Genomic DNA, 12602 nt, shown 5'->3' on the forward strand with positions numbered 1-12602 from the left:
TGAAATAAATGCTCGCATCATCGGCATCTACTACAGCAACTCGCTGGACTGGTTGGCAGACCGTGACGAAGAAAAATGGCAACTGCTAGTTCCAAGTGGCCAATACCGTCCGAATTGCAGTCGGATTGATCACGATTAGATATCGCACAATTTGACCGACATTTTCCTGCGATGGTTTGCCTAATTTTATGCTTCCGGAAGTAAGCAACATGCAAAAATAGGATTAGGCATTCGGTACCTTCTCTAATTTAAGAGGCCTGCACATGGTCATATTGTTACAGAGGTCCGCCAATTCAGTCTGATATTAATTTGGATCTACTGTTTGTCTGTAATTATATGGGATTTTATGTAGCTCCGCTCCAGAAACTAAACTTCTCTCATAGTATAATAATAATTATTATCGACTCGGTCCCCTAGCCTGGCGGTTTCTTGGCTAGACTTTCGATATTAGCCAGTGGGGGGCACTTTTTTGTACATATTTATTGCCAATAATTGGGTCAATTTTGTATTGCATTGCGGTCAGTGGAGTCCAGTAATAAAATATATTGAAAAAACTGATATTATATTGTTGTACACTTATTTTTTTTTCGACGTCTGCTGCTGTACAGTCTATTAAGAGCTGTAATCTTATTAATACTAGCCTCATTCGCTGCGCTTCTGCGCGCTGCTTGATGGGGCGATCGCCTGAAATTGTGTACACACACAATTTTAGGCGCATGCCCCCTTCTGTCAGTGGACTTCAACCAATTCCAGCCGTGGCGAAGATGAAGACAACGTCGGCTTCAGGAAGCAAGCAGAGTAGCACTAAGAGTAATATGCTATGAGCACGTATCCGCGTGGTGCATGCATTGTCCTCACCTCATTGTGCTTGTATCGCAGGGCGCAGTGGTCCGAGCTGCATCACCCAACGCAAACCAGGGACAGAACCAGATAATCAAGGGCTTATCGAGTCCCACACTGGTCAAGGGAACAGAGCGACGTCAGGTTGGACTCGCAATGCGAAAATGAAGCTCGCTGCTCACGCGCGAGTAGTAAAAGCTGAAAAGTATTTGCGCCGGCAGTGCTGTTGTGTATGTGCCATTTAGATGAGTGGTTTGGGATGCTAAAAGAGTATGTTGACAATAGGAAAGGAGGTATACAAACTGCGAGTCCAGCAGGCCGCTCATGCGGGATGTTTTAAGCGTGCAAAGGCCGAGGGTGCCAGCGGTCAATGCGTCGCTGACGTGGACGCGGATGGTGAGCCGTGAGTGAGTGCTCCTTTGGGACTGATAATTTATATCGACGGGGTAATCGAGCAGCGGACATGATATAAATGCCGGAAACTGTGTTATAATGGCAAATGAGCTTGGAAGACCTGTTAATGAATTCCTTTTTCATGTTGGGATGCACTTCCTATAGATTAGATGTCACACCTTCCGTGACCGGACCTCCGTCATCCCCGATTAAAGTGGTACGCGACCGGCATCAAGATCATGTCGAAGATCGCGTCGCACATGGAGAACTTCGACGACGGATGGAGTCATGAATGCCCGTGGTGACCGGCCACGGGTTTACGTTATTTGTGCTCAGACGCTTATGATTTCCAGAGCCAACCTGGTCGGCAAACCTGTGGCGACGGCCTCGCAGATACAGGAATCGATGATCAAGGGGCCGCACCCGGCGTGTACCGGCCGAGTCCACGGATGTGGTCAACGAACAGCACGGCCGCGGTGATACTTTCGAGTGAGAGCACCAATGGCGACTACCCGCGCCAGGCCGTGGAAGTCATGGCCGCGATGTGCCTTCCCGCCGATCCGCCATTCACTACGACGACGTGTACACCAGTCGCTGCACAACGCCGTGCCGGTCGTGAACGGCCCGATGTAGACGACAGAGATCGTGGCGTCATCCAAGATGCTGGTGGTGCTGACGGATACGGGAAACACGGCCCGCCTGGTGTCAAAGTTACACCCGTAGATGTCGATGCTGGTGCTGGTACCCTGGAGTAGACGGCCGGACACTTGGACGGCCTTCTGACGGGCTTTGTGGTTCGTTGCGTGTGCTCGATGATGGGCACGGATTCGATCCTGTACCGTGCCACGGAGACCGGCAATAAGCTGGGCGGGCTTAAGAAGAGCGACGTTGCCTTTCACGGCATCCAGGAATTTCAAATCTGACTGGACAAACATGCTGAAGGTGCAGCATGTCCAAGTACTCCACTCCCACCTGATGAAGAAGCTGGAGTCGGCATGTGGATGAGTCTCAAATGAGTTGAAGATGTTGCTATTACGAGAAGATGTGTGAAGCCGCACGTTTGGACATCCTGTTTGGCTTATCGTTTGCAAAAAGTAACAATTGGTTGATTCAGCAAGGTCCGTGACCCAGTCCTCGCGTCCTTTACTCTGCAGCATGAACATCTTCACAGCATCCTAATGCAGCACCAACGAAGGCCGGCATCAGGCACGCACTGGCACCACACCAATGCTCCAACGCCCTCCCCGAGCACGGCGTGCAGCTCACACAGCCCGTTCACATAGCGCTGCGGCTGGCAGCTATAGCCCTGGTGGCCACCAGGTTACTGGATAGTGCGGCCGTCTTCAGCACGCTCTCCACCCACGGGCGACTGCCTGGGCGGCTGCACGGAGCTCTTGTCTTCTACTCAGGCCCGGGCAGTTCCGCGCTCTTGGTTCCTGCTCAGCTGTGCTTGCTGCACGCACGCCATACCCGAGTTTTTACGGCTTTTTACGGGCCATATAAGACGTAACAGGTAATGCTACATATTAGGGGCCTATATAAGAGTGCGAACGGGGCGCGGGTCGAGGGTGTACCAGTCTAAAAATTACCGTTTTATACCATTTTCTAGGCGTCCCATACTAACGGCCGATTTCACTAATAAATATTACAACCCCTCAGTTTAATGGCTGCGACCCGTCGATGGGAAATGAAACCGCAAGTTCGAACAGAAATGTCAGGGAACCCATATCAGCAAATGTTCTTCAACACAGTTGTTTTGCGTTTTTGGGCCTCTAGTGAGCAAAATTCCAAAACGTAAACCTAACCCATTCGAAGAACTTATATGTACCAGTGGTAAGAAGTAAATCAGGGAATAATTCAGGGTGTAAATAAGGGCATCACGATTGTAGAGGGGGCTTCGGCCCAAAAATGGGTGCCTTCCAAAACCCTCACGAAAGGTCGCGCATTAAAGTTTAATCACGGGAAATTGTTTGATCCGACCAAAAAGTGGTCGGATCAAACAATTCTAATAAGCAGCAACGTGATTAAACTAGATACTAAACTTCACTATACCCGAAGGTCGCGTACCAGCAACCATTTTGGGGCGCATTAAACGCTCCGGTAATTTATTTAAAATTACCGATGAAACTGATCACACGGTTTTATATGGGTCTTGGAAGGCACCCAATACACCAAAACACAGAATTGGTACAGCCTACCTCGGCATGAAAGTCCCAGGTATTGAGACGCTAAGTACTATAATACACGTACAGCAACGGACAGAATGCAACTGCCGACAAAACTAACTGCCACCCAGCGTAAAACGGGCGTGCATGCTCAAAGACGATGTGCAAACATATTTTATCAACCAATGGGCGCCTTCCATAACCCTCCTAAAACAGTTTTATGCAACCCTAACCTCGGTATTAGAAGTCGCATTAAACGACCTCATTAAACTGAATTGTTTGATCGACTATCTGTTTTAGTAGATTAAACAATTCCCCGTTTTAGTTTTAGTTTTAGTTTGATGCGGTCCTGATGTGGCAGCTTCAACCACCCGATTTAACAACTAGTTTGAAATTTGCGATCTTCTGGAGGCGCGAAAATCCGCGCGCTTTCAGCCTGGCGCTCACGTTCGAATTAGCCGAGAAGAAGACATCACGAGGTGTGTTAGTAGCTATTGATTTGTTGTGGACCGAGCTAACTGTTTCTTTTTGATAGCTCAATGATCCCGTCCGCGCCCAACAAGAGAACAAGCAGTGAGGCCTTGCGCTGCTAGCTCCAAGAAGCAGTCGAAATCGCCGCGTGCTGACAAGTCTTTCACGCCCTCCCCATCGCAGTCGGATCCCTCACCGGCAGTCGGAGCCGTTGGAATACATCCGGCCACACGCGTCTCAGTGCCTTCGTGTGCGCAGATGGAGGAGGGGCCTGCTCGGGGTCCGATTCATGCTGGCGACAACGACGGAGAGACCAGCGAGGACGACAGCTCGTATGCCCCCACGGTTGCGTCGTGGTCGACGCAGTCCGGGTACCCATCCGACTGCACCCGACGTCTATCTGTGGAGACCCATCTATCTGGAGCAACTACGCCGCGTGCTTCCCGTGATAATGAGAGAAGCTCACAGGAAACGCTGACCCAGTCGTTACCTGGCTCACCAGGTTCCTCCAACAGCTCCCAGGCTCAGCCTTCGGGGAAAATCAAAACACTTGTTGTCGACTGGTTGCCTGCGGCTTGGCCGACGTACGTGGACCCAATCCAAAAGCATTCAAATGCGGAGAAATGAACGTTCAAGACGATTCCAGAAGCACCACGCTACAAATGCACACAACGATGCTGCGCGCCAACCTGCAGCAACGCGCTCAACAACCGGTTTTGTACGAAGTCCAATTGTGCGTTCAAGGGTGAGCGTGGCAACACCCTGCAAAAGAGTCGCAATCTACTCCTTAGCTGGTGTCGGCGACTTGAAGAATATGGAATCACGACGCTGGGCTTCATTCCTCGCGGACAGATCATCGGTCAATATTTTAGATACTTTATGGGGCTGGATGAGGCACCGAGTCGAGGCCAGACGGACAACAGCTATCGAATTCTGCTCGAGACTCCAGCTACTGATGGGAGAAGCGTTGTGTTGGATGCCTTGTGGTGTGGGGGAAAGATGCGCTTCCTCAATCACCACTGCAATCCTCACTGCCGCTTTGAAGAGGTGCAAGTCGGGGGCAATCTCACGGTTGTGGCGGTGTCTCGCCGCGATATTCTTCCGGGCGAGGAAGTCACCGTTTCCTACGGCGACCAGCTTTGGTTTATCTGTCGCTGTGGATGGCGGGGCTGCCAGCACCTCCACCTACAACACCTGTGAGGAGGAGCTCGTGCTCGTTGTTGCGAACGGCCAGCAGTTCAGTGCAAATTACTTGAACTTTGTATTGAGACCAGTGGTGCATATTACTTAGGCTTTGTATGACAGACGGCCAGATATCGTTCTATACAAATTTCAAATGATTTGACTGCGTGCATTCTGGATTTTGCGGCCGAGGCAGAAGATGGGGAGGGTCGGTCGACTCGCGTTGTGTGGCCGGTAGCTATGGTCTTGCTGCTAACATGATGTGCGTGTGGTTGTGTCGTACCTGCAGAAGGGCAGACAAACCGGCTACAGGAATTACAGTCACCATGATATTATTACGCTTTGTCTTATTGTGAAGCAGCTCAAGCCGCTCGGTGGAAACGACTGGGAGCGGGTCAAGCGGGTGTACGACTTCAAACGCCCAAAAAAACTGGCCTGAACGAGATGCTGGCTTGCTCAAGCGCAAGTTTAAGGATCTGGCGGGGACAGCCAAGCCAACGGGCAAAGCCAGAATGCCAGTTCACATCGCGTTGGCAAAAGCCGCGAAGCGAGAGATGGACGAGCATACATCCGTGAAACTATGGATGATGGTCTTGACGACGGTGCTGACGACGCCGAGCTCCTGCAGCGTGTGTCCGAGGCCGTTCGTGCCGAGGCTGATCGTACAATGAAGCAGATGGGGAACGCAGGAAGGTCCCAGCGTGGATCGAATGGAGACGATGTGTCCTCAAGCGAGGAGGAAGCTGACGGAGACTCACTGCTGGTAGAGGGCAATTTGCAAGACGGCGATGTTCAACACGGACCTGTGGGTGTCGCTCAAGATCCTGATGACGCACAGATGAGAATTCTGCCCTCCGTTTCTGGTATAATCACCCGTCGACACGGCTCCACCATTGATGCGGCGTTAGCCACCGAGTTGGATCTCTCCGACGAGTCGTCTGCCGGAGAAGACGACAGTGAAGAGAAGTCCGACCAGGTCGCACCCGACGAGGCATCTACAAGCGGGGTTTGCGGTGCCTCGACCCCAGGTGCTTCTGCGACCACAGCAGGTCCTCCGGTAGATCTAACTCGAACACCGTCGACGCCGACCAGCGCACCATCCCGAAAACCGACAGGAAGACCCAAGGGATCTATAGTCGGTCACCTCCCGACGGTAACAAGCCCTTCGTGAGAGCCCCTTCGGCGTGATCCATCCAAAGCTGCAGCTGACGCCAGAGAGAAGCAGGCAAACCCGAAGAAGTCGGCCTCGTCCGCTCGCTTAGGCGGCCAGGATCTACGTGTCTTCCGAGACAACATCACCCAGTTCGCAAAGCGATCAGCGAGCGAGGTAACAGCGCTGTCAGCAGAAAACACATACGGCAAGACGAAACGTGTCCGAACTGCTCGTAAGTTGAGCGAGCTCGAAAAAAGCCTAACCAACATGGAGCAGATGCAGCAATCAGGTCGCAGCGACATAATGGAGATGATGTTGCTGCTTCGGGAGGACTCGGACCGGAAAGAGGCGGCGGAGGAGAAGCGGCGCTGCGAAGAACGACGCGAGCGTTTGGAAGCCGAGAAGCGTGATCGAGACGAACGAGACCGCGTCCGCCGTGAAGAACACGAGGCAACAGAGAATCGGCGACAGCGAGAGCTCGACGCCGCTAAAGCTGAACGCGAGGAGCGCTACAGGGTGGAAAGTGCCGCCCAAAAGCTGAAGGCGGAGCAATGGCAGCAAGAGCACGAAGAGAACCGACGTCGCTACGAACAGCGACTCGAGCTCGACCGAGAGGAAGCCAAGAACCGCCACAAAGAGATGATGCTCTTGTTCTCATCCATGAAAAAGAAGTGAAGAGGGCTTTGACATCAACTGCGTTATTTTCGTTTAAAAAAACTAGTTACTGGTTATCGTCAATTCCGTAAAAACAAATGTTGTTCGTATCTGGCTTATTTCTAGTGATCGCACGCGAAAGTTAGACAGCCTGAACACGTTGTCGAGACGCAATGCGCGCTTGCTCTTGTCGGGGGGTAGAGGCAGCAGAAGCCTCTTAAACAACTGACCCCATTCCCCATTCCCCATTCTTCTGCTTCACGAATTGAAGTGATCGCTGCAGACAAAATTTGTGCAGATTCCCGCACAGAAGGAATCAGCCGGCCCAAATCGCCCTCCTTCAGTGGTGTTAGGATTCGTCCAGTCATGTGACCGGAGCAAGGGAAAGCGCTGTCAGCAACAACGCCATACCTCATGTCTGGGCAGAGATCTGGATTCAGGAGGTTCTCTCGAAACTCCACGCAATTCTCGGCATCGTTCCAGCTGCCCGGGCAATTGTGTCGTGCCCAGACAATGAGCCCATCGGCACCAAAACAGAGTGTTCCGGTCACGAAGACGTCGTGCAGACACCCGTTGTAGAAGGCGTTTTGAACGTCTGGATCCGCTGGTTGCAGAACCTGCCCTCAAACCACAAAATGAGTAAAAAAAATGAGTAAACTAGGAGTAGTCGACAAGAAATATGCCCTCAATACCTTCAGGTTTTTCCCGTCTATAAACCCCCACGTGAATTGAAGCAGAGGCTCTCGAAGAGCTGTAAGTTTGGCGAGTGCGCGTTGCCGAGTTGGAGATGGCCACGAGATACGGCGCCGCTCGGAAGCTGTTCAAGGCGCTACCAAGTGCCACCTCGGCTGCATTGAGGACGCGACTCAGAGTAGCCGGTGGCGCGCCAAAAAACATGCACGCCATTTTTGCATGAAGAGAGACAACATAGAAGACGAGTATTACAGCAAGAGCTTGGTGCTTGAACTTAAGCCAGGGAGGGCGTCCTCCCTTTGGACTGAACCCTGGCAAGTTGTAAAACCCTGAAAACTGCCTTAACAGGACACGAAATGAGGTTCTAGAAACGATTACAGAGGAAACCAGTGGGGTTAGCTCATTCAGCGTGAAATCAGCAACCATGGCGAACATTACAAACCGATCTAAACTTGTAAAATGGATGAAGTTGGCATCAGAGCCGTGATGCCACAGCTTCATCCAATCCGACTCACTTGGATCTGGAATGCAGTTCAGTGTGGCATAGTGACGCACTCGCAGCAACCGGCGTCGCTCATGGAGCACCAATTGCTCATGAAGCCTTCTCCGGAGCTCTTTGAGAGCCGCAGCTAGGCGGTCTCGCGTTCGCATGTGTGTAACGGGGTTACACGTACAAGTGGCTGCAAGCCACTTGTGAATTTAACAGATAGGTTATCTGTTAAACGTTTTGGATACTTCCTCACATTGGTGTAAGACACACCGATGGATACATTGAAGTGGACCACCATAGTGAGTGGTCCACACATACCCAAAAGATCCTATTGGTAGAAAGCAGCATCTTTCTACCAATCAGAGACATGCATATTAGCGGGGCTCTGACAGCCAGCCGCTGCCAACCCTTTCATAGATGATAAACAGTTTTTAGCAGATTTTAGAGGAAGATCAATTTACAAACAATACAGTTCTCATTTTACCTAATCCAAGTCACTTGGAATCCTTTTGTTACTTAACTTATATTTGTGTATTCAAATATAATTAACCTAAGTAATTACTAAGTACTTACGCTTCCTCATACACGTTGCGCAACGTGTAAGCTAAAGTAGTGAGTCAAGTTAGACCCACTACACCTGGTAGCACTTCGTAGTCCGTCCAACGACCGACTGCTTGACGTTCGTACGCGGCGTACGAACGCGGAGCCGAGAACCACATGAGCACGGAGGTGCCCATGGAGAGCTCCAACACGCCTGCAACGCATGTTGCACGCGCTGACTGCCCCCACCTGTCTGACCCAGAGTGGGAGGCCCTCCAACGACTGTCAACAGTCATTGGAGAAGCGGCGATAGCTACAATGCTGCGTACGCTATCGCCGACGGAGCAACATGGTGTTGCTCTGGGCTTCATCATGAAGGAGCAGCGTGATGCTGCTTCCTCAGTGACGGCGTCGTCAGGGACGACACCGCGTGCTCAACCATTAAAGTTGAGCGTAAGCAATTATGTGGGAAGAGAGGGCGAGCCTCTCCTCCGATGGCTTGTCGAACTCGACACAGCCATAGCGGCTCGACGCATCGTCGACCCGCTGTCGAAGGTCGCGTTCGCCATGTCCTGCCTTGGCGGACGCGCAAGGAGTTGGGCGTATGGACGCCGACTCTCCGATCCTACGTGCTTCAGCACGTACGAAGTGTTCAAAGAGGAGCTCAAACAAGCGTTTGAGCCCCCGCAAACGAGTTCCAGTCGAGGGCGGAGTTCCTCGACCTTCAGCAGGGTAAGCATGACGTCCATGCTTACGCGCAGCGCGCACGATATTTGGTATCAAATATCGTGACTAACTCCGATTGACGAGGCGACCAAGGTCGTCACGTTCATGAAGGGCTTAGAGATGGGCCTGTGAAGACCTATCTCTTCCGAGAGTACCCGAGTACTCTCGAAGCTGCAATCACTCTCGCCATGCAAGAAGAGTTTAGCCTGCGGCAGGCTAAACTCCATGTAAACGTACCGAGGCCGCAACCGCGCCCGGTAGCGAGGACGGGAGGTCCGGAGCCAATGGACCTTTCGAGCGCAACAACTGCTGGTTACCAGCAGCAGGGAGGTAACGTGCGATGCTTCCGCTGCGGAAGGATCGGTCACTTTGCACGGGAGTGTACAGATCCCATGCCCCCTGGAGGTGGCCGTCGTGGCGATGCTAGGCATCGCCGCGGACCAACAAAAAACGCGAACATCCAGTAGGCGCGGGGCGCCCTACTGGTAATGCAGTCGCGCGTGCCGACATCGGGCACGCGACACTGAGGACTGCAGCCCCCAGTGAGACCAGCTCTCACTGCAAGAAACAAGATGACAGGCCGAACCTAGTCATCTTGAAGGTTTACTCGAAGAGAGCGAGTGACTCTCTTCGAGCTTTGGTAGATTCAGGCGCTTCGAACAAGTTTGTTCGACTACGAAGCCTGTCGAGACTTGACTTCGAGGAGGTAGATACACCTCGAAGTCTTCTGGAGGTACGACTGGCAACAGGTGCCATCGTGAAAACCGAGAAGCGCGTCGTGAACGTGCGCTTTTCGTACAAACAACGAGTGTTTGTCGAACACTTTATCGTCCTGGACCTGGACGATAAGTTCGACGTGGTAATGGGCATGCCGTGGCTTGCACGGCATGATCCGGTGATAGACTGGAAGAAGCGCACGCTCGTGCGCTTCGGACGCGACAGCGGAACAGAGAGCGATGGCCCTGTTACCGCAGCGCGCGCACCAGCAGGTGCGCGCGGCTCACCAGTCGAGACAGCGTTTTATGCTGCTGTCCCGGAGTGCCCAGGAAGTGCGCGAGGGCGCGCACAAGTGAGACCCACGTCGGCAATGCTGCCGACGTCGGAAGAAAAAGATGTGTTGGTTCCGGGAACCAACACCCACGTTCAAGCGTGTAAGGGACAGTCCCTGACCCGAAGCGGTCAGGTCGACAACGACGCGTCGGCTCCGGGAGCCGACGCACCCTCGGTCATGAGGGGCTCCGCCAATGAATGGCGTCGAGGTGACGAAGGCGTGTCAACTCCGGGAGTTGACGCTGCAAACAGTGCGGACGGTTGCAAACGTACCGCACTGACGCAATTTGTATGCTGTCGTGCAGCCGGGCTGCACGACGAAGCGCCATGCGATCAAGCCGGGCTTGATATCGCGCGCCCGCAGACAGGGTCTGCCGGCGAAGGGACACATTACCGTGCAGCCGGGCTGCACGAAGGAAAATGCGGTCAAGCCGGGCTTGATACCGCGCGCCCGCGGACAGGGTCCGCCGGCGAACGACTGTCCACGGCCGGGCCTGGACAAGAAGAACAACTGTGCGGAGCCGGGCTCCGCACAACAAGAAGACGGCGCAAGCGGAAAACGCTGCGCAAGTCTCGGTCCGGGACCGAGACGCAACAAGAACAGTCTGCTGGGCAGACTGGGGCGGTGACGCCGGACGTCAAGACGCTAAGCGTCTTGACGCGCACCGATACTGGATTCCAGTATCGTGACATGGAACTCGCTAGTCCTCCGACGACGGCGTCGGAGTTGACTTCGCTTCCAGGCATGAGCTGGAATCGCTTGACACGCGACTTGCACGATGGACGCATCGAGCAAGTCTGCGTTCTTTCGGACAGCGAAAGAACGGCGAGCGAGAGCGAAGAGCTGAGACAGCTCTTCATGGGAAGTACCACTGAGAGTGAAGACACTCTCAGTGCGAAGACGAAGCGAGAGCGCTTCGAGGAACAAGGTTGGGACTCGCTGAAGTCGAGTCCCTATTACGAATTGTTGAGGGAGTACAAAGACGTACTCCCGGAAGAGATTCCTGCGGAGCTTCCGCAGGATAAGGGCATTCAGCACGAGATTGATCTCGTGCCGGGCACGAAGTACTGTGTCACGCGGCAGTGGCCACTGCCGCGAGAGCAAGTAAAAGCGATCGACGTCTTCTTTGAAAGTCGTCGTAAAGCAGGACAAGTGCGGGAATCAAAGTCCCCGCACAGTGCTCCGACGTTCTGTGTCAAGAAGCCACAGGGCGGATGGCGCATCGTTCATGCTTACAACAAGCTGAACGATGCGACGGTACCGGCGCAGACGCCGATACCGCGAAAAGATGTTATCATCGATTCGATGGCCGGGAGCACCGTTTACAGTGCTCTCGACTTGCGAGATGGATTTTATCAAATCCTAATGCGTGAGAGCGATATCCCTCTCACGGCAGTGAGCACGCCAAGCGGCATGCTCTGGGAATGGCTAGTAATGCCACAGGGGCTTAAGAATGCCCCTGCGACTTTCAACAGGTGCGTGACGCACTTGTTGCGCTCGGTGCGCGACTTCGCACCGAGCTACTTCGATGATGTATTCATCCACAGCCGAGCTGTGGACGGGAAAACCGACGTAGAGATGCACAGGGTGCATCTCCGGAAGTTACTTGAGCTTATGCGAAAGCATAAGCTCTACGCGAACCTGAAGAAGTGTATCTTCGGGGCAAGCGAGATACCCGTCCTCGGGTGTCTCGTAGGGAAGAATGGTGTTCGCCCTGACCCGGAAAAGGTCAGAGTGATTAATGAATGGCCAACGCCTTCAAGTGTCAAGGAACTGAGGCAGTTCCTTGGCTTGGCCACGTACTTGTGCAAGTACGTGGAGGATTACGCGGGCAAGATCCGCCCGCTGTCACAGCTTCTTAAGAAAGAAGCTGTGTGGGATTGGACACCCGATTGCCAAAAGGCATTCGATGCAGTCAAGCGGGGCTTGACTGAGGCGCCGATCTTGGCAGTGGCTGACCAAGATCGCCCATTTCACGTAGTGTGTGACGCATCCGATTTCGCGATCGGATGCGCGTTAATGCAGCACGATCACGAGGGCCGTGATCGTGTCGTCTACTACCAATCACGTCAGCTGAAGCCAGCTGAGCGCAACTATCCGGTGCATGACAAGGAACTCCTTGCCATGAAGTATGCACTCGCAAAGTTCCGAGTGTACTTGCTTGGGAGTAGATCATTTGTGGTCTACACCGACCATGCTTCACTGCGCACCGCAGTGAAGTCGCCACACATTTCACAAAGAATG

General features: G+C 53.1%; 1 protein-coding gene across 1 annotated transcript; it reads left to right on the plus strand.

The window, feature by feature from the left end:
• Window positions 1-6507: 6507 nt before the first annotated feature.
• IUM83_02478 (uncharacterized protein) lies at window positions 6508-6879 on the plus strand (the record flags this gene model as incomplete). The annotated part of the gene is made up of 1 exon (XM_067926402.1): window positions 6508-6879. The coding sequence occupies one exon, from the start codon at window positions 6508-6510 to the stop codon at window positions 6877-6879; it is 372 nt and encodes a 123-aa protein (XP_067796726.1).
• Between the last annotated feature and the right edge of the window lie 5723 nt (window positions 6880-12602).

The sequence above is a fragment of the Phytophthora cinnamomi genome (assembly GCF_018691715.1).
Source record: "Phytophthora cinnamomi strain GKB4 chromosome Unknown Contig16, whole genome shotgun sequence".
Taxonomy (NCBI): domain Eukaryota; phylum Oomycota; class Peronosporomycetes; order Peronosporales; family Peronosporaceae; genus Phytophthora; species Phytophthora cinnamomi.